At 42.4% G+C, this 23454-nt stretch overlaps 1 protein-coding gene across 1 annotated transcript in view; it reads right to left on the reverse strand.

Annotated features, from left to right (window-relative positions):
* Positions 1–20686, reverse strand: part of LOC126259486 (soluble guanylate cyclase 89Db-like) — a 497463-nt gene extending 476777 nt beyond the window's left edge. The window contains exon 1 of the mRNA XM_049956325.1: positions 20572–20686. Within this exon, the coding sequence (XP_049812282.1) occupies positions 20572–20613 (42 nt within the window). The 5' untranslated portion in view covers positions 20614–20686. The remainder of the gene's footprint in view (positions 1–20571) is intronic.
* Between the last annotated feature and the right edge of the window lie 2768 nt (positions 20687–23454).

The following is a 23454-nucleotide window of genomic DNA, read 5'->3' on the forward strand; positions in this document are numbered from 1 at the left end:
TACAGGAATAGTGCTCCGTTCTCTTGGACGCTCTACAAGTGTTTTCGTGACCACATCGATTCCCATAGAACTATCGTTTCTCACTCAGAATCTCCGCCTGATAATCCCAACCTGAGAGCTATGCACTCTCTCGTCACATCGACTTTTGTCTACCGAACGTACGTCTGCAAATCAATACTTTGCCCGCCACCTGTCGGTGTGTGGCGGAGGGTAATTTTGATACCACTATCTGAACCCCCTTTCCCTGTTCCACGCACGAATGGAACTTGGGAGGAATGATTGTTGACAAACCTGTTTATTAGCTCTAATTTCTCGAATTTATTTGTTGTGGCTATTTCGCGAGACGCAGGGGGAGAAGTAATCCGTTGTCAGACTCTTCCCGGAACGCACTCTCACGGAATTTCAACAGCAAACCACTCCGTGACGGGCAGCGCCTCTGTCTGCCACTGGAGTATACTGAGCATCTATGTAACGCACCCGCGCCAACTAAACGAATCTGTAACGAAACACACTGCTCTTCGTTATATTTTCTCCATCGATTCTACTAGTCCTGCATGGTATGGATCCCAGAGTGATGAGCAGTACTCAAGAATAGGTCGAACAAGTGTTTTGTAAGCCACGTCTTTCGTGAATCATTTATATTTCCTCAAGATTCTAACTATGAAACTCAGTCTAGCATCTGCTTTTCCTACTACTGTATTTGTTTTTTGTGATCACTCCACTTAAGGTCTTTCCGGATGGCTACTCCTAGATATTTCACTACAGATACTGTTTCCAGCAATTTGCCTTCAGTGGTATAGATGTACAGTATTGGATTTCTTCTGTTTATGCACAATATGTTACGGACCTACACCATTCATCAATCTTCGGGTGCTTTTGCAAATCGCTACGTTCGTCTGGCGCTACTTCCTGCTATTAAACTACTGCATCATATGCGAATAGTGTGGTGTACTGAGATACCTCACAAGAATAGGTTGCGACGTTTGGTATTAGAAGTACCGTGGACATCCGTCCGCAGCAGAAACATCGCTGCGCGAAAACCAGTGACGCTGCCCGAGAGAATTATGCCCCCTAGACCGGCACCGCCACCATGAAGAGACACGTGCTTAAGCAATCGTGCATGAAAAGAAGTTGTCAGCTACAAGTTGTAACTCAGTCCGAGTCTTGCTAGAATTCCTGCAGAACGTCATGTCCTCAAGTCTTCAAGTTGTCTAGTGAGATAGAAACGGTGGCTGATTGACAGAAAGCAGTTACAAAAATGAGATTTTCACTCTGCAGCGGAGTGTGCGCTGTTATGAAACTTCCTGGCAGATTAAAACTGTGTGCTTCAGTAAAGCTGTGAGGACGGGGCGTGAGTCGTGCTTGGGTAACTCAGTTGGTTGCCGGCACGGTAGCTCAGCGTGTTCGGTCAGAGGGTTAGCAGCCCTCTGTAATAAAAAAACTGAGTTAATCGATCAACAACGAACTTAAACGGATGTCTTACGACGTCCGCCCCGAGCAGATGCAACGAACGAAAGCGAACAAAACGAGATTTTAAAAAAAAGTTGGTAGAGCACTTGCCCGCGAAAGGCAAAGGTCCCGAGTTCGAGTCTCGGTCCGGCACACAGTTTTAATCTGCCAGGAAGTTTCATATCAGCGCACACTCCGCTGAAGAGTGAAAATCTCATTTTGGAAACATCCCTTAGGCTGTGGCTAAGCCATGTCTCCGCAGTATCCTTTCTTTCAGGAGTGCTAGTTCTGCAAGGTTCGCAGGAGAGCTTCTGTAAAGTTTGGAAGCTAGGAGACGAGGTACTGGCAGAAGTAAAGCTGTGAGGACGGGGCGTGAGTCGTGCTTGGGTAGCTCAGTTGGTAGAGCACTTGCCCGCGAAAGGCAAAGGTCCCGAGTTCGAGTCTCGGTCCGGCACACAGTTTTACTCTGCTAGGAAGTTTCAGAAAGCAGTTAGTCTTTAGTAGAAACAGGACAGGGAATAGAATTATCTTGTATAAACAGAGACCGCCTCCCTAGAGATTTAACTGAGTACTGTTAGTTTGGATCTGTTCTTCAAAAAGTGCGTCAAGACAGAAGGTTAATTTTCTTCTCACTTTACTTCAGAGAACATTTAGTTTGTGTTCAGGGAACTGTAGTCAAGATAAGCTAAACCTACATTCTACAATTGCTGTAACCAACGTTACCAAAGTTGAGTAATATGTTTCATTATTCACTATTCTCTGTTACTTTCATTGTGTATGCGCTTCCCTATAAATCACGCATCTGTCCTGCCAGAACACCTTTATCTGTCTCTTTCAGCAGCAGCGAGTGTTTCATTAAAGTGGTCGTCCCCATTTCACAATAAATTGTCTTAAAGAGCTTCCGACATATTCTGCTAAATCATTCATATAATTATATTGTAAACAGTAACGTGGGTCCTATCACACTTCTTTGGGAGAACTCCTGAAATTACCTTTCATCCGTTAACAGCGACTTCACTTTTGTGCTTGTGTTAAGTTCAGAAAGCTGCCTGTAGTACCTCAAATTTTTCTTCCACTCTCTCAATAGGCTTTAAAGACATCCGTATACCTGTGTAGCACTATTCACAGTCAATTACCTCCATTAATGCTGCATTATTGGCTCTCTTCGCTTGATTATAATTACCTGCGAAACGTGAGAGGTCAGGCAGTAATCAGTCTCCTTTTGACGGATTTCGTCAGCATATAATTTGCTGATTGCTGAGCCAGGCTTCTGGTGGGTTCAGCTGTCATGAAGGACCCATAAACCTTCCGCTCTTCTGTCTCCTCCTCCTATAGGCTCTATCGCTGTTTTTTGGTAAGTATTGCACTACTACGCCCGTTCCTTTTCTTGTGGAAAGTTGGGTGACAGTACAGTAATGGCTCTGGAGTTTGAAACGTAATGAAAAATGGAAAAAAAAATTACGTGGAATAGTAGCTGCATGGAGCTATAAGTAAAAATGAATAAATACAAAAGCAGCATGCGAATAAATATTATGAGATTGGAAGCATCGAAGATTAAAGATCCAGTTATCGTAGATGTGATTAAATCATTAACTTATTTGGGGACGAACGTGAGAAGAATGGCATGTGACTTTATCGAAACAATATCAGTGCATTTATCACAATCGGTTAAGGGAAACTAAGATAAGGAGTTCCAACGTGCTTCCGCGAGAAACTAGTTAAGAATGAGTCTCCAGCTTAAATATCAACGATAATAGAGTACATTGTATAACAGTTATCGTTTCCTTCACATTCGTAGCCGACTGCACTTTCTTCGAAATGTAGTTCCGAAGTAACTAATCAACGTACTCTTGTGAAACTGCTCTTTCCACGTTATTCGTTGATCTATAGTTGCTATTAAAAAAGTTGTTTCTAACTCTCGTGAGGCAGGTTATATAAGGCCGAAATTAGCTGGCTTATGATGCGTCATTGCTGAGTAACATAGCTCGATCAGAGTTGGGCCACACATAGCAGGAATTGCTACAGTATAGTGCAGAAGGTAACTAAAAGATATACACAATGAGAACGACAGAAACGACATACTTATTCAAAGACAATAATATAGTGAAGTCACAGTGATTTATGATGATCCCCTGGGTCTTACAAATTGTGGGACGTGGTTCTTAATAGAGTGTATGATCACCAGAGACGGCAATGCACGCCCTGCAATGTGCTTCCTTGCTGGCCACGGGCTTGATAGGAGTTATTGTGGTAGGACGTTCCATTGCCCGTCAGCGCGTGTGACAGTTGCTGGATTGTCGTTGACGCATGTGGACGTGGTGCAACGTCTCCCCGACACATTTCACTCGTGCTCGATCGGGAAGGCCCAGGCTAGTCCATTCGCGATGTGCTCTAGTTTTAAGAGCGCCTTCACCCGCGGAGCTTGGTGCGATCACGCATTGTCATCTGTAAAAAGCAAGTCCGTGACCAATGCACTTGGTAGTTGTGGTGTACAGACGCATAATTTTGAATCAGTGTATTGACCTCCAAATCTGTGAACACTCACCGGTCAGCTTTATGGTGACACTGTACCCCTTCTCCATGTTCGTCTCTTCAGGGATACATTCGGCCCGGACTTCATTTATGTGGATGACAATGTGCGACCGCGTCAGACAACATATGTGGAGGAGCTGTTGTAACGAATGGATATGACCATCAGTTGTAAACTAAGCTGGTAAGGGAACGAAGCGCTCTACCAAAAGAATTCCTAACCAACGTTGTGGTCAGCAATGCAGCACGTTGCATAGCATGCACTGCCGCCCGTGGTAATCACATACTCCATTAAGAAACATGTCCCGCATTTTGAAATGTCCAAGGAAATATCATACATCACGGTGACTTCAGTGTAAGTATCGTCTTTGAATAAACTTCTGCGGTATAGTACAGAAGCTGACTGAAAGAAGTACGCAGTCAGACCAACAGAAATTACACCTTTATCTAAAGACGTAATTTCTGTTCGTCTGACTGCGTACTTCTTTCAGTCACCTTCTGTACTACACCGCAGAAGTTCTTTCTATATGAGGGTGGTTTGAAAAGTTCTCGGAATCACCACGAGAGGTCAGCGCTAGCGCAACAAGTTGTTCACGTGATACTCATGGGACTGTTGACTGTAAACACGTGACACGTCAGTGCTCTTGGAAGAGAGCTGTGGCGGTGACGTGGCTTTGTTGCTGTTCCCGCGTAGTGATTTGCGAAGATGGAAAAAAATCGAGATTCGATTTGTGATTAAGTACTTCGTAAATAAAGGTATTAAAGCAAAGGACATTCATGCTGATTTTCAGAATACACTGGGGGACCCTGTTCCTTCATATTCAACTGTTGCCAAGTGGACAAATGAATTTAAATTTGGCCGGAAGAGCTTAGATGATGATCCGCCCAGTGATCGGCCAAGATGTGTCACTACTCCAGAAATAATTGCAAAAGTGCACAAAATGGCCATGGAGGATCGCCGATTGAAAGTGTGTGATATTTCTCACGCTTGCCAGATGCCATCTGAAAGGGTATAACACATTTTAAATAAAGAATTAGAAATGAATAAATCATCTGCAAGATGGGTGCCGCGACTCTTGACGCTGGACCAAAAACGCATGCCGTCGCCATGGCAAAATTACACGAATGAATTGTTGCCACACCCACCATAATTCAACTGATATGGCTCCATCAGACTTCCATCTCTTCCCAAAACTGAAAATTTTTCTTGGTGGACGAAGATTCACTTCAAACGAATAACTGATAACGAGAGTTGACAACTATTTTCCAGGCCTGGAGGAAACTTATTTTCGAGATGGGATCAAGGTACTGGAACATCGTTGGACCAAGTTCATTAATCCATAAGGAGACTACACTGAAAAATAAAAAAAGTTTCCATGATGTAAGTACTTTTTTTTTATTCCGTTCCAAGAACTTTTCAAACCACCCCCGTGTTGTCCAACTTCCGTCGAGCTTTGTTGCTTGGCGGTGACACATCGTGCGAGGGTTACTTTCGTCCTTATGTTTTGCGCAGCAGAAAACAATGTCTTGCATCTTCATAAAGCTTAAAGCACAATAAAGCTAGTGATAATTGCAGCACCAAAAATGATACACGAGTCGAAAAGCGACTGTGTTACAACATTAGTTCCCTAATATTGAACGTTTTGCTCCGTTTCGTCTCTCTCACGTGATGATTTTGCTTCCTTTGATATCGATTAAGCGTACTAATGTTCTATACATCTAAGTTATGATTCATGTATGCTCCAACTTCCAACACGTTAGAATAGCTTGCCCAGTTTCTTGCAGGTATATATTTCTATATAGAGATGTTTCTACAATTCTGCTTACTTATTACCGGTTCACTGTTCTACACATCTAAGTTTTGGTTCATTTGGGTGATTCTTTCTGGATGTTCCAATTTCCACATACGTTAGTGTAGCGTGGCCTGTTTCTTGCAGGTATAACTTTATAGAGAAACAGAAATACCTTCTTTTGAAAGCGTTGATATGTCGTTGTTATAAGTTCACTTGATCCAGTCCATAGTACTTCACAGCAATTGACATTCTACGGTGCAACGGCTCGAAAACGCTTAATAAATTACAATGGGATGTGCAGGCAATCGGTCTCAACGAATTTAAAGCAACCCGGTCGAGACAGGCATACATCACCCTTGCCTGCTGTAAAAGACTGACAGGAAAGTCTAAATATACGACAGACCAAGTTCCCAAAACGGTAATGTGGAATATCAAGCGGATCCAGTAAAAATTAGGCAACATGTGGATCGTAACAGAGTAACAACAAAAAGCTACCTTTTAATATACGTTTGGTTATTGCGGCGTAGGATAGATCCACTGCAAACCGCAGATAAATTTAGCTTTAAGGTTTGTGGTAAGCGAAGCACGAACAAATAGTTCTGAAAGACGTAGGCAATTTGCTTACCGCTTCAGTTTATGTAATTAAGATCGCTGACAGGCACAACAGTGTATTGGTAGACACTACATATCATCTGTCCATAACAATTTGCAATTTGATAAGCAGCTTCACTCAGATCTGATGAAACCTGCTGTCAGCTTTAAAGCGGAAGATGTTACGCCCTTTACTGACACGAATAGTGCAGGCTACATTTTAAAACATCTTTTGCAGGTTGAGTGACTCTTCGGAGCTGACTGAGGTAAGAGAGTAAATTCCAGAAAAAAAGAAGGACCCCGCGCCGCCGCTGTTTGACATCTATGACTTATTTTCAAGGCGGTCGACCTCCTTTCCTTTTGCTCTCTGGGAACCACCTCCTTGGTATCTATGGCTAACTATTAAAATGCATGTATTCTAAATCACCATAACGTAGTAATCTCTTTGTCTCAGACAGTTTCCGCTATGTTCACATCCATCATTTATCTAATTTCCTAATTTCTGATGTCTAATTTTGAGACTTCAGCACTTCATCTGCAGTAATCCATTCCCAAGGATGGTAGTTGATCTTTTTTTCTCTTTCTAATTTCCCAAAGTTTTAACACATGCTTACATGCTTCCTACATTGTTTTCTATAGAATCTTTTTCGTTGCGTTTGCTACCTTATCAGTCCAAAGGATTAAGTTTAACTGTCAAAGAATACGTTCCTCTTGTTCAATCTTATTCTTAAGGTCTTCTACACTGTTCCCATTCGGCATTTAAATCATTCTTTTAGTAATTCTGGGAATTTTTACTTCGTTTAGATTTTTTTTTTTTTCAATCTCTAAAAATTGGCAGCAATGTGACGTGACTCGTCGAGTTTAGGTAGTTTACTGTCAATGCAGAGGGTCGTACGACAGTGATGCGGACGTTTCGTTCTTACCATCTGCCGGGAGAAATAGACCAATAAGAGACGAATCACCACAAAGTCAAAAATGGCGAGCAATCAGTACGTGCTTAGCGATCACCTACTCAAAGGAGTATGGAGATGAGCTCTCTGATAAAAATAACGAAGTGTTAGTGTGATTTAGTTGCCTGTAAAACCTTGTTTCCTAATGTGGCAGAAGCTCTTTCTTCGCGACGTATGACTGTCAACTGGGAGAAACTACTGTTTGTGTTAAGCTGTATCATATCGGACGTGGATTCCAATCTATATAATCTTTTTGTTATAACATGGAAATGGAAATGAAGCCCCACGCTTCTTGACAGAGCGTAGGGGAACGATGCGGGAGACCCGCACTGCCGTACTAGGCAAGGTCCTAATGGAGGTTGTTAGCCGTTGCCTTCCTCCGACAATAATGGGGATGAATGATGATGATGATGAAGACGACACAACAACACCCAGTCATCTCCGGGCAGGTGAAAATCCCTGACCCCGCCAGGAATGAAACCGGGACACCATGCACGGGAAGCGAGAATGCTACCACGAGCTGTGAACTGTTACAACAAAAATATATCTCGAAGTCACAATCTCAAACGTGCTGCTTTTCTGCTTCACACTTTTTCTTTTCAGTTTTCGTGCTGCTGGCAAGGGAAACTCCCCATCGTAGACCCCTCGGATTTAGTTGTAAAATGTCGCAGTAGATAGCCCGTAAACAACTGAACACAGACCAAGCATGAAAACAGGAAGCTGGTGTACTGAACTGTGAAAAAAGAAGTGGAACAGAAGTAGTAAACGATCCAAGCTCAAGATGTGCAATATCGAGCGATTAGCAACAATCGCGGCGTCGTGTTCAGGTCTCCCTCTTGCCCTACCTTTTTTTCTTTTCTTTTTTTTCACAAAATTATAAACTTTTCGTCCGGTCACTGCCTCGTCTGTTCTCTTTCTGTAGTCTTGGCAATTGTCATACTGTACATTGGTTACAGTATACGAGTCACTTGGTAAGAATGTATTACTGTCGCAAGTAAATATGATGAATAGTGAGAGCAGACGAGAAGCCGCATAGATCTCTCGCAGAAACGAAAACAAGAAATAAACGGGTGTGAACAATGTTACAACAAAGGAGTTCAAGAGTCAAAACTTTCAAAACGGAACTCAAGAGTCAAAACATGTTGTAATTGTGCAGAACACAAGAACACATTGGAGCTCCATTCTTTCACCTCGGTGTTGCAAGTGAAAGTTACATCACGACACAGACACAAGTCGGAACACAGCGAACAGACACGTCAACGACCGGATGGACAGTTCATAATTTTGTGTTAAAAAAAAGGTATGGGGCACGACGGAGATTTGGCTACGGATCCTCCCCTTCACAATCCAGTGCCGTGTCCACATTACCACGATGCCACGATTATTCGAATGTGTTCAGTGTTGCAAATCGTGAGTCGAACCGCTCACTGGTACGATTTGGCTTCTTTTTTCACAGTTCAGTACACCTTCTTCCTGTTTTCATGCTTGATCTGTGTTCAGTTTTTGACGGGTTATCAACCAAGAGCCCGCATCTCGTGGTCGTGCGGTAGCGTTCTCGCTTCCCACGCCCGGGTTCCCGGGTTCGATTCCCGGCGGGGTCAGGGATTTTCTCTGCCTCGTGATGGCTGGGTGTTGTGTGCTGTCCTTAGGTTAGTTAGGTTTAAGTAGTTCTAAGTTCTAGGGGACTTATGACCACAGCAGTTGAGTCCCATAGTGCTCAGAGCCATTTGAACCATCAACCAAGCCATGGTTGTGCTTCATATGGAACTCACATTAAATGCATTTTAAGTCGGTGGAAAACGTTGCAAAGCTCTCTTGGAGATAGTGGTTAATATCGCACATTCATGACCAATGTTCGTGAAATTATAGTCATGACATCGACTGAAGTTTGTAACAATTGAGAATAAGCAATGAACGATTCAATTAGCTAGTTATTATCCAGAAATTCTTTATTCATTATATAGTCACTATCTTTTTATTTAAACAAGGTAGGTGTAGTTAGAAGCAGGTTACACAAAGCAATTCAAAATCTTCATTTATTGCTGTTTAACGTTGTCATATCGACCTAGAGTCTTGCACTTTCCTGTGTAAAGGGCCCAGAACGACAATGACGGAATGCGGACAAATATCCACAACCTATTGACTGTGAGAGGATCCTCCCCCCCCCCCCCTCCCCCAACAAACGATAATATGCCTTCATGTTTTCCTTGTTGTGACATCGATCACCAAGATAACATATCGACAATATTCAGAGACAAACTGAAAGGCAGTTACTTTATCAACAACTACATCTGTATGTACATACATACTTCGCAAGCCACCTTATGGTGCATGGCGGACAGTATCATAGAAAGGGGTGAAGTTGACGGATTTTGTACTTTAAACGTAAATATTTCTCAAACCAATTCAGGGAATGGTGTTGAGCTGCCGTAATAAAATTTATGGTCTTTATTGCCTTTGGTCTGGCAGCCAGGAAAATTAAAAAAATAGTGCGTCGGTCAGCTTCACCCCACCTGGGATTGAATTTGACCAATTATCTGTTTTACGATAATTGTGGATTATTTATGACTCTATGGCGACTTTAATTATTCTGGAACTTTACCAATAATTAAGAAACAAATCTGGCCCGATAATTAAATTTTAATACCAATTTCAGGGTAACATACAGAAAAAGTTTAAACAGAAAAAATGTGATCACTAATTTGCTCTTTGGAATGCCGAAGAAACCCACACTTACATTGGACCTCGACATGACAACTACAAAAGGGAAACATTTTCTTCCAACTGCTGGGTTTGGGAAAGTTTTTAACATCTGAAACCTTTTTTCAAGTTTTCTGTCTACAGAGATCAACTTCGCTTCATTTTACGGTAACATGTAATAATAAACTTCCAGGCTATATCTCTTCAGCTCACCAGATTCGCGTTTACACGCACGCGGAATTTTTACGCTGACAGCTCTAACGATCTCAGCTGTACGATGCAAGAAACAGAAATGCGGCCTATGTGACACATTGTCAAGTTAACATGCAGACACTTTCAACAACCACTTTCTCACTCCACAACTAGACTGTTACTTCAGCCCGAGTTCGCCAGTCAGTACACTACTAATGCTGCATTCGAATATTACTTGGTTGTTTTTCCTACTCATTTGCATTAACATACATTTTTCTACATGTAGAGCAAAATGTCTTTACTCCAACTAGTCATCTCGTATCCTCCTACAGTCACTCAACTATGACATCTTCCCGTACACCACAGTATCATCAGCAAACAGCAGCAGATCACTGCTCACCCTGTCCGTCAGATCATTTATGTGTATAGAAAATAAGAGTGGTCGTATTATACTTCCCTTGAGCACTTCTGACGGTGCCCTTGTCTCTCATGAACATTCGTTGTCGAATACAACGGCCTGGGTTCTATTGCTTCAGAAGTCTTCGATCAGCTCACTTATCTGGGAAGGTATCTCGTATCCTCGTGGGCACCGTGTCAAATGCTTTCCGGAAGTCTAAGAATATGGAATCTGCCTGTTACTGTTCATCCACAGTTCGCAGGATATCACGTGAGAAAAGGGCAGGCTGTTTCGCAAGAGCGATGCCTTATAAAACAGTACTGATTTGTGGACGGTATCTCTCCGGCCATTATTCGATTATTCGAACTGATAACATGTTCAAGAATCCTGCAGCGTACCGGTGTTAAGGAAGTTGTTCTGTAATTCAAATAATACGACAATCTCTGGCATAGTAAAAGACAAGGGCGAGAACCAGCGAATGCTAAAACCCGCATGACGAAGCAGACAGGGTCAGCAGCTCTATCAGACTGTCTATAAAAGACTCATCATTGGACGATGCAAGAATATTAAAAATGACTTGGACAAAATTTCTGATTTGGCGTAACGAATGGCAATTTCCAGTAAATATGAAATTAAAATTTTAAAAAGTATTTTTTCAATAGGCATTCTCTCAATCGAAAGTAAACAGCGATCGGTGTAAAATATTAAAATTCATCAAAACAGTCTCGATCGCAACAGATGTTTCTTATGCTTGACCCACCAAAATAATCATCTGTTGCGGGGGTGAACATCTCCAGCACGTCACATAGTGTAAACCATTAGGGGTAACTGAATTTTATCCATAATGCATACAACTGAACTCCGTGACTGTTTTTGCATAGGGTATAGAACAACAACCGCTACGAGTCACAACAGAAGGTGATTTCATTTAACACACGATCTATTTCGGGCTTGTGGCCTTCTCCAGGTGGACTTACATTCATTTAAACCGCCTGAAGATGAGCACAAGCCCAAAACTAGTCTTCTGTGTAAAAAACATCACCTTCCATTGTGACTGGTAGCGATCGTTGATTTAGGGGTAACACTTAAGTCGATATGTAATGGGACGAACACACAAAATAATAGTTGTGGGAAGTAAATGGAAGACTTACTTGATAGGGATCTGAAAAGTTTTGGTGTACCTTTAAGGGTAATGACACTACGCTCATTCTAGAGTATCGTTCGTAGTATTATGTCCTTATCGAGAAGGCGTGAAGTAGGCATCTGACGAATTCAGAGTATGACGGAAAAACCGACCGGTTACAACCGATACCGGTATTTTAGTTCTGATAACCGGTATTTTCCCGTATGTGTTTGGTCTCGGTAATAAAAGGTGTTTTTTTTATTTTTTGTTAATAACCGAGTAAAAAAACGAAATATCAATTAGCCGCAGCAACAGTGTAAAATTTTCGTTTATAATAAACCTTTTTTTCTTGTTTTAAAAAAATTAAGTAATTTTATTTAAAAATTTGCATTGGTTTGAAATATTGTGTTATTATAGAAAAGAAATCAGATCTATTTTAATAACAATGCTGACAGAAACGAGCAACGAACACCTGGCATAAGAAATGGTACAGCATTGCTCAGACAATAACGTTCCCTGTTGCTATGTGTCATGGCTTACGGTACGCATGTAAGTGTAGTGTGCAAGACTTGCCCACATCTGTTTATGAGATAGTTTCTCGCCCCGCCGGACATCCGTTGCATTGCGGAATGGCACCAACCCCAGTCTGTAATTATTTTTACGAAGCGACGTAGCAATGAAGTTCAGCGCTCCATTTCCCTGCAATTTCTATGAAATAATAATAGAAAAAATTGTTCAAATGGCTCTGAGCACTATGGGACTTAACATCTATGGTCATCAGTCCCCTAGAACTTAGAACTACTTAAACCTAACTAACCTAAGGACATCACACAACACCCAGTCATCACGAGGCATAGAAAATCCCTGACCGCGCCGGGAATCGAACCCGGGAACCTGGGCGCGGGAAGCGAGAACGCTATCGCACGACCACGAGCTGCGTACAAATAATAATAGAGGAAAGAAATATGGTAACAGTAATAACTTTAAAACTTTGCACCAATACTTTCATAGCATACAATAAAAACAGAAAGTAGCTCATTTGTTGCCTATGTTTACGTAATATGCCTTTATCTGATTGTAGCCCTTGAAAACGGACAACTTAACACGAAAAACGGAGCTATTCAACCTCTGTTTTCACACTTTAGCACTGACTATTCATAATGTCCGAGTGGTGGTATGATCCTCGATTATAACGTGATATTTAAGCGGAGCTTCAAAAAATTATAAATGGTAGGAGCATAATGGTGATTTTTTGTAGTAATCAACCACTTGTCACATTTCGAGAAAAGCCGCGAACGTTGGAAGAACTAAGTTTTCTTTTATTTTCCTATTTAACATGATATTTCGATTCTGTGTGTCTTGAAACTGAGTGAGTCAAAGTGTTTCAATCTTTTTTCGATTTTTATGTTTATTACTGGAAGTAATAGGAATAAAAATCCTAAAATCTATTATTTCGGAAACTAGTCATTTTGAACGGTTTCAACAGATTAAACTGTATAGAAGGAGACCGATATAAGCGAAAATTGCTTGTTTCAGTGATAACCACGATCCCTAATTCAGTGACGCGTTGACAGGATCGTAATAATTTGATATAGCCCATATGAAAATGTAACAGAAATACTCGGGGAAGGAAAATGGGAATCTTTATACGCGCAATAACCCGTTCGGTAAATTTATACAAGTGATGCTCGTAAAAGACGGTGAAAACAATAGGACATTTGATTGTTTTCTGAAAACCGTCTTAAATTGTCAATTAAGTCATTTTATGCTAATAATGAGCTTTTCTTCTCATGGTTTTCAGTATTTAAAAAAATGTAAATGAAATTCAAGTAATTTGAAAGCCCGATAAAACGCTCCTTTCGAGACATGTGATGTCTGTGATGTCACTGGCTAGCACGCTGCTCTTACTCTCGTCAAGTTCGCTCACAGTGACACCTCGTTTTGGAATTTACGTTTCGGAAATTCTATTACAAGTACTGTGTACTACCACAATTGACAAATATATCGATAAAAGCTCATGAAACATTGTTGTTGCGTCTTACAAAGAATAAGAAGGAGCATGAAACGTGGCTGCAACTCGCTCGTACAGATCCAGGTAAGATAGTGATCACTACGTGTGTTTATTTATGTGAGGATCATTTTAATGTAAGCAAACACTATATACGAACACGTTGTCTTCTGTAGCGTAATTTGCAAGATCGATCTTCATTCGGAGCAAGTATTTTTCTTTTCTTTTTCCTTCCTATTCTCTTTGCTTCTTGCTACTGTCTTCTTAAGTTTACTTTACTCATAATACTGTTATGTAAGAGAGTCAAGTTCTATATCCTATTGTAATTTAATATCTATTTTCATTTATTTGTTTCATTTTATACCTGATCAGTTTGAGATGCAGCACAAGAATGGTGTTAAGAAATTGCATTTCATGCCTGATGTAGCAACCAGTTAACGATCTCCGATCACACTATTCTCCACACAACTCGTTGAAGACAGTAATTTGCCACTTTCAACTGTCTCCAATGAGCCTGTTGTAAAGCCGTATGATTCTGGCGAAGAGAAAAATTTAACATTGCTCGTAACCTACGAGGAAATGTAGTAACACCTGGGCATTACGGTAAAATGAAAATTTGAAATCATTGTATTTCAGCAGCGGTTAAGTATGCAGCAGAACAAAAAATCCTTTAAGGTTCTGCTACGTCAACTGCATATTTTGTAGACATAATTTTCCGATGTTTTAAATTACTGACCTGGAGGAGCAGAAAAAGTGCAATGTGTAAAGTTGTTGAACGCGAACACGGTGATGCTCTGTAGTTTCCCACGAGTGTTATAACACTATCTGTAAATCTGAAAGTTGAGAAAAGAGGTACCTAGAAAACGTTAGTAGTTCTGGCATCAACCACGGCAGTTAACAATCAGAATTATCTTGTCAATGAAAGAGTTTCAACTGTGTTTTAATGCGCAGGGTTTTACAAGTTGCCCTGGAAAAACTTTTGAGCAAGGTCCGAACCAATAATCCATTTCCAGATTTCCTCAGTTTTAAGACAATTCTGGAGGGAGTGAGGGAGACAGAGAGAGTGGGTATTCGGTCACAGATATGAAACACGAGTACGTGCTGTCGCCAGACATAAAGCTGATCTTCTACTATTGTATACCCAACATCAGGAATGAAAAAGAAATAATACCTAGAACATTAAAGAAATAACAATTCAGAAATAACATTTAGATTGAAATTACGTTCATCTGTGTCAAGAGGTAATTATATAGAATATACTCAGCTATGATTCGTTAAAAAACAAACAAAAAGTTACTCTTGGGCCTATTTTCACAAAGTGGATCTGTTGTTTTATGGTCGTCAGTCGGTAGGTTGATTTGATGTAGCTCTCCAAATTAAGCCTGTCGAAGTAGCCACTTCAACCTGCACCCACTTTAACCTAATCACTGCCCTCAAGCCTTCGCATCCCTCTGCAATTTTAATCCCCATCACCACCACCACCACCGCCATTGCCAAACTCACCTTTATGCCTCAAAATGTGTTATCAGCCAACCTCTTTTTTTTTTTTTTGCCAAGCTGTTGAACATATTTGTTTTCTCTCCGAGTGTCTCTTCATTAGTTATTCGATCTACCCGGCAAATCTCCAGCATTCTTTTATAGCACATAATGATCCAAGGTCACTGGCCTGTAGCTTTTACGACATCCATCGACACCCGTTTTCTTAATTAAAATTGTCACAAATTTTGTGCAAATTTGCGCATATTTCGGTTTTTACATGAGTATTCGTTTTATCCATGTCATTTTCAGTAATTGGCATTCCTTTGTCCTATTCGTAGTTTATTTAATCACTTTGTATACACTCAGAAGACATAATTACGCAACTCCGGAAAGGTTAGTCATCCAGAGATTCTTACGTTCATTTACAATAGAATTGGCTAAAATCATAATCATAAATATTAATACAAATCATATTCTGCAATAACGCCTGAATGTCTACTTTTTAATCCACCAATAAGTTGTTATCACAGTTTGGATTTTGGTATCAGTGTAACATCCCTGAACATTATCTTTGATATATTATTGCCTTTGACAGAACGTTGGCGTCAAGTGTGGCAGAGAGAGTAGTTCTGAGTAGTGGTCAAATTACAGCCTTGGCAAAGTAATGGTCAGGCAGTGTTTGCTGTTAATGTAACTACTTCAAGATTATGGCAAGTTTACATAAAACGAGTTGTGGACTTTATTGATGTTGCAGCAAAGTTTGTAAAAAAAATTCAAAAAAACATGAATGTATAGGAATAGCGTAACAGTCATTTTGTACCAAGACCAGACCTCATCTGTGGACTTTTTGAATGGAATCTGGACACTGACGCCGCAATGACATATGTTCAAATGATTTTTCCCAACACTGCTACTGCTGTAATATTCACGTCACTGCAATACACTGGGTGTATACATAATACACAATTATGATAACCCATCTACGCGGTTCATTATTAGTTATTGTTCAACATTAGTGGGGGTTTAGTGGTCTTCCAATTCCATTGCCATCTCTAACAGAAACGCAAGGTTATCGGCAAACCATATAGTGTTTCTTTCATATCCCAGAGCTTTAACTCCTTTTCCAAATTTCTCCTTAGTCTCCTTGACTGTTTTCTTTATGTGTAGATTGAATAACATGTCGGAAAGACCGCTGTCTAGCTCTCTTACATGGGCTTCGACTCACCTAATTGCATTTTCTTTTCTATACATTGAAGAAAATATTTCTGTCTCTGTGTTTTATGACTGACAACTCCAGAATTCTAAAGACTGCATTCCACGAGAATGTGAATAGCACTTTCCAGATCTATAAATGTTATGAACGTGCGTTTGGGTTTCTTAAACCTGTCTTCTAAGAAAAATCATAGCGTCAGTGTAGCTTCACGTGTTCCTATTAGATTGGCGTATAAGTTCGTAGCGTTTTTTATTTCTTATGTTGGTATTCCGGTTGCTAAGGGTTTATTTATCGATTGTAATTTATATTTGTAGTTGACTGTTGCTATTTGAGTTAACATATTGTCATTTTGTCATCTGGAGACTGTGAATGGAGCTATGGACGCTAGAAAAAGAAGTGCCAAATGGAGAAATCGGAACATTTTCGATATATTCTTCTGTTTGAGTTCAGTAGGTGGGTGACAGCAACGGAGGCAGCCAGAAATATTTGCCCCATATGAGGATAACGCCACTGGACAGAAAATGGATTTCTCGTTTTAAGGAAGATCGTTTTGACATTAGTGACTCTCCACGTTCAGGAAGGTCTTCGAGTTCCGATGAGGATTGTTTAATCGAATTAATCCACACTGATGCATGTCGGTGTACTTGAGAACTGGAAAATGTTTTCTTCCGCCATCGTGCGACATCTGTATGCAACGAGGAACGTTCAAAAAAGGAGTGTGTGCGTACCGGATGCGCTACACCAAAATCACAAAAATCAGCAGGTGGCCAAATTTGTATTTCTATTTGCTTGTCATCAATCAGCTCGTGAACAACACCGACCAATCCTACCCTGTATCCCTACTGCTGAGATAAATGGTGACTTTATCGTAAGGTAAGGAAAAGAAAGGAATGGATGAGCCCAAACAATAAATGGCTCTGAGCACTATGGGACTCAACTGCTGTGGTCATCAGTCCCCTAGAACTTAGAACTACTTAAACCTAACTAACCTAAGGACATCACACACATCCATGCCCGAGGCAGGATTCGAACCTGCGACCGCAGCAGTCGCACGGTTCCGGACTGCGCGCCTAGAACCGCGAGACCACCGCGGCCGGCAGCCCAAACAATACAGCAGTTCCCCGTACAAAGACCTTGTAAGTAGGCTGTTTAGGTTTTTATGTTGCTAACGCCACGTAGCGCTCTGTATGAAAATCACTGACTGTGCTGTGTGCAGTCTGTGGCTGGCTGGCATTGTTGCAATATTTTTGAGAGCGGACGATCTGGACGTGTGTCCATCAGAAAGAGTAAATTTGTAATACTGGATATTATAAACTGATATATATATATATATATATATATGATGACTTTTGAACATTATTAAGGTAAATACATTGTTTGTTCTCTATCAAAATCTTTCATTTGCTAACTATGCCTATCAGTAGTTAGTGCCTTCAGTAGTTAGAATCTTTTATTTAGCTGGCAGTATTGGCGCTCGCTGTATGGCAGTAGTTCGAGTAACGAAGATTTTTGTGAGGTAAGTGATTCATGAAAGGTATAGGTTATTGTTAGTCACGGCCATTCCTTTGTAGGGATCATTGAAAGTCAGATTGCGTTGCGTTAAAAAAATATTGTGTGTCAGTTTAGTGTTGATCAAAATAAGTAAAGAGATAAATGTCTGAGTACGTTCAGTTTTGCTCAGCTGTTTGAAAATCAAATAACGTAGAGGTTTACCAGCACAGTCGTTCATAATTTTTCTAAGAGGATATTTCAACCTGCACGCATCCACAAAAGATAATATTATACATGTGGTGAAACAGTGACCGTGTGGTGCACTACGAGTTGCTTTCTAGAGGTGTAGCCATCAATGCGGACATTTGTTGTCAACAACTGTGACATCTTGCAGACGCAGTCCAAGAACCACGACCTGTAAGACTGTGTGAAGTGATGCTGCTGCACGATAATGCCCGACCGCATTCTACTAGACTGAAAAAAAAATAAAATAAAATAAAATAAAACACTATACAGGAGTTGTGTTGGAAAGTCATTCTGCACCCACTTATTCACCTGATCTTGCGCTCTCAGGTTTTCGCCTTTCACACTCTCACTCGAGCAATCTTCAAGCAACTTCCTTTCCGCATGAAAATGTGCTCCGAACACGGATCGACGCTGTCTTCACCTCAAGACCACGTGATTTCTACAACCGCGGATTCGAAAAGTTACTCCAGCGTTATCAGGCAGTTGTAAGTAGTGAATTAGAATACATTAATGATGGCTAAAGCCTCTCTATGTATATCTGTTGCGATTATTAAACTTATGCAAAAAGGCTACAAACTTATGCGCCAACCCAATACACTTGTTCAGAACAATAAATATTCGTTTCCCTTGTCGGACTCTAGCAGTTGTTCCAGCTTTCTAAACGTAATTCTTGCTAGAGTATCATAACCATGACCTATTAAAAAAGGTCGTTTGATATACGTCATTATATGCCTTCTTTGGTATTGGTGTTGAATATGCCATACAATAGGTTATACACTACTGGCCATTAAAATTTCTACACCAAAAAGAAATGCAGATGACAAGCGGGTATTCATTGGACAAATATATTATACTAGAACTGACATGTGATCACATTTTTACGCAATTTGGGTGCATAGATCCTTAGAAATCAGTACCCAGAACAACCACCTCTGACCGTAATAACGGCCTTGATACGCCTGGGCATTGAGTCAAACAGAGCTTGGATGGCACGTACAGGTACAGCTGCCCATGCAGCTTCAACACGATACCACAGTTCATCAAGAGTGGTGACTGGCGTATTGTGACGAGCCAGTTGCTGGGCCACCATTGACCAGACGTTTTCAGTTGGTGAAAGATCGTGAGAATGTGCTGGTCAGGGCAGTAGTCGAACATTTTCTGTATCCAGAAAGGCCCGTACAGGACCTGCAACATGCGGTCGTGCATTATCCTGCTGAAATGTAGGGTTTCGCAGGGATCGAACGAAGGGTAGAGCCACGGGTCGTAACACATCTGAAATGTAACGTCCATTGTTCAAAGTGCCGTGAATGCGAACAAGAGGTGACCGAGACGTGTAACCAATGGCACCCCATACCAACACGCCGGGTAATACGCCAGTATGGCGATGATAAATACACGTTTCCAATGTGCGTTCACCGCGTTGTCGCCAAACACGGATGCGACCATCATGATGCTGTAAACAGAACCTGGATTCATCCGAAAAAATGACGTTTTGCCATTCGTGCATCCAGGTTCGTCGTTGAGTACACCATCGCACGCGCTCCTGTCTGTGATGCAGCGTCGAGGGTAACCGCAGCCATTGTCTCCGAGCTGATAGTCCATGCTGCTGCAAACGTCGTCGAAGTGTCCGTGCAGATTGTTGTCGTCTTGCAAACGTCCCCATATGTTGACTCAGGGATCGAGACGTGGCTGCACGATCCGTTACAACCATGCGGATAAGATGCCTGTCATCTCGACTGCTAGTGATAAGAGGCCTTTGGGATCCAGCGCACGGCGTTCCGTATTACCCTCCTGAACCCACCGATTCCATATTCTGCTAACAGTCATTGGATCTCGACCAACGCGAGTAGCAATGTCGCGATACGATAAATCGCAATCGCGATAGGCTACAATCCGACCTTTATCAAAGTCGGAAACGTGATGGTACGCATTTCTCCTCCTTACACGAGGCATCACAACAACGTTTCACCATGCAACGACGGTCAACTGCTGTTTGTGTTTGAGAAATCGGTTGGAAACTTTCCTCATGTCAGCACGTTGTAGGCGTCGCCAGGAGCGCCAACCTTGTGTGAATGCTCTGAAAAGCTAATCATTTGCATATCACAGCATCTTCTTCCTGTCGGTTAAATTTCGCGTCTGTAGCACGTCATCTTCGTGGTGTAGCAATTTTAATGGCCAGTAGTGTATATTCAACACGATACATGTGTGCTTTAACACCATCTTGTTCTTAAGAAACAAAGAAATTACGAGAAAAACCGTAATGAAGTTGCTGATACGCTGTGCAGAACCGGTATCGGGTAGTAAAATGCAGATAACAGCTACAGAAATTTCCCATTAGCCCCCTGAGGTTGTAACGAGTTTGAAACTGGGTCAGCTGGTAGAGGAGGGCGTTTGACAGCGCCGGACTTACCTGCACGTAGTGCTGCACGGACTCGAGCAGCATGCCATACATGATGGAGCGGTGCACGAGGAGCGGCGCTGGTGAGCACTGCGAATGCACAGTAGACACGTCCGTCCAGGCCGGCCGCCGCCGCTACACTGCCAGGGCTGGGCCGCGCCGCTGCGCGCGTCAACAGGTGCTCTGAAGGTTGCGCCACGGCCACCTCTCGCCCAATGACCATCGGACGCGGGGCGACCCTGTTCATGCTCCTGACATTGACTTGAACTGTGTACACAGTGAGAGCTCCATGCACTCCACTTTCCAAAAATCAAAACGAAAACTCAGAAATGGTATGACGCACAGCCAGCAGCAACGGGCACACATAACAGCAGAACGTCTTCCCGTTGCTCATCGCACTGGGAACTGTCGTTTTTGACCGTGAAATGTGTGGGAATCGACGTTCCAAAGAAAGGGGTGCCAGATTAAAACTGTCTGCCGGACCGAGACTCGAGCTCGGAGGCAAAGGTCCAGAGTTCGAGTCTCGGTCAGGCACACAGTTTTAATCTGCCAGGAAGTTTCATATCAGTGCACACTCCGCTGCAGAGTGAAAATCTCATTCAAGGTGTGGTTTCATTGTTGCACGGTATGCCATCTCGTGAGCCTCGTTGCGGTTCTGAGTGGCGGTGTGTCTGAAATGTATTCTTCGGCTACCGATAAGAAAACCACGTGATTTCAACGCTAAGGCGTCGCAGTTCTCACCTTCACGGCAGAGGCGTCAAAAGGAGGGATAAAACATAGGTAAGAGGGGCTGTCACGACCTTCGCATCATCTGACACGTTCACGGTGGCGTAGGGTGCGGGCTTTCCAAGATAACTACGCACCCTCCGACTCAACGGTGAAATGTTAAAAGTTATGGCCTGTTTCGTTGTCTAGGGGCTGGGATACGTAGTTGCCGCATTACAAGCCAAATACTGCTGAGACTACAGTATACAATATGAATAGACACATGAATCGAATGGTCGAAGGTTCCTATCGCTCGGCAATTGCGAATTTTGAACGTAATATAGACATTTATAAATGAAAGATTGCAGTTAAATAAAATGTGCAGGTTCTATCTTAACGACTTTAAATGATGAGTACAATAGTAGAAGTACTTTTGAGAATGCGGTATATTTCTGCAAAACAGTTATTGGTATCGATGGTCCAGCAATTAAATAAAATTTAACTGAATAACAGGGAACAATACATTCCAACTGCACGTAATTACAACATAGCTCGGGAGATTTTCACTTCTAAACGCACACTACGTCTTCACTGCAGAAGCCACGAAAATCACACAAGAGCACAGGTTCAAATGGTTCAAATGGCTCTGAGCACTATGGGACTTAACTGCTGAGGTCATCAGTCCCCTAGAACTTAGAACTACTTAAACCTAACTAACCTAAGGACGTCGCACACATCCATGCCCAGGATTCGAACCTGCGACCGTAGCGGTCGCGCGGTTCCAGACTGACAAGAGCACACGTCGGCACTCGGAAATATTTCTGTCTGCCGCGAGCACGAGCAAACTGTTCTACTGTCCAAGTCCTTCCCGTGTCATCCAGAACTGCCCCGTGTCCCCTCTCGAAACAATGCTCTTCTCCCACTTCCATCCAGTCTCCCAATTCACGGGCGCTGTGATTGGCTAGAACGCTCGCGCCATGTCTTCAAATGAATACACACTCATAACATAATCAAACATGTACGAAATACTGGAATTACATTTAAATACTGGAAATTAAATAAATATTCCTACGGCTGGAGCATAAACACGCTCTAACACACATTATTAAATACATAAACAAATTAAATAAACATATATCAAAAGAAAAGAAGCAAAAGGTAGGCCAGGAGCCTGACGTCTCTGTGCTTTCTAAAACACAGTAAATAATTGACCAGTTTCTTCATGAATAGCATATATCTGATATTAACAGAGGCATAGATGAATCAATATACACTCCTGGAAATTGAAATAAGAACACCGTGAATTCATTGTCCCAGGAAGGGGAAACTTTATTGACACATTCCTGGGGTCAGATACATCACATGATCACACTGACAGAACCACAGGCACATAGACACAGGCAACAGAGCATGCACAATGTCGGCACTAGTACAGTGTATATCCACCTTTCGCAGCAATGCAGGCTGCTATTCTCCCATGGAGACGATCGTAGAGATGCTGGATGTAGTCCTGTGGAACGGCTTGCCATGCCATTTCCACCTGGCGCCTCAGTTGGACCAGCGTTCGTGCTGGACGTGCAGACCGCGTGAGACGACGCTTCATCCAGTCCCAAACATGCTCAATGGGGGACAGATCCGGAGATCTTGCTGGCCAGGGTAGTTGACTTACACCGTCTAGAGCACGTTGGGTGGCACGGGATACATGCGGACGTGCATTGTCCTGTTGGAACAGCAAGTTCCCTTGCCGGTCTAGGAATGGTAGAACGATGGGTTCGATGACGGTTTGGATGTACCGTGCACTATTCAGTGTCCCCTCGACGATCACCAGTGGTGTACGGCCAGTGTAGGAGATCGCTCCCCACACCATGATGCCGGGTGTTGGCCCTGTGTGCCTCGGTCGTATGCAGTCCTGATTGTGGCGCTCACCTGCACGGCGCCAAACACGCATACGACCATCATTGGCACCAAGGCAGAAGCGACTCTCATCGCTGAAGACGACACGTCTCCATTCGTCCCTCCATTCACGCCTGTCGCGACACCACTGGAGGCGGGCTGCACGATGTTGGGGCGTGAGCGGAAGACGGCCTAACGGTGTGCGGGACCGTAGCCCAGCTTCATGGAGACGGTTGCGAATGGTCCTCGCCGATACCCCAGGAGCAACAGTGTCCCTAATTTGCTGGGAAGTGGCGG

Source organism: Schistocerca nitens, chromosome 5, assembly GCF_023898315.1.
Source record: "Schistocerca nitens isolate TAMUIC-IGC-003100 chromosome 5, iqSchNite1.1, whole genome shotgun sequence".
Lineage (NCBI taxonomy): Eukaryota > Metazoa > Arthropoda > Insecta > Orthoptera > Acrididae > Schistocerca > Schistocerca nitens.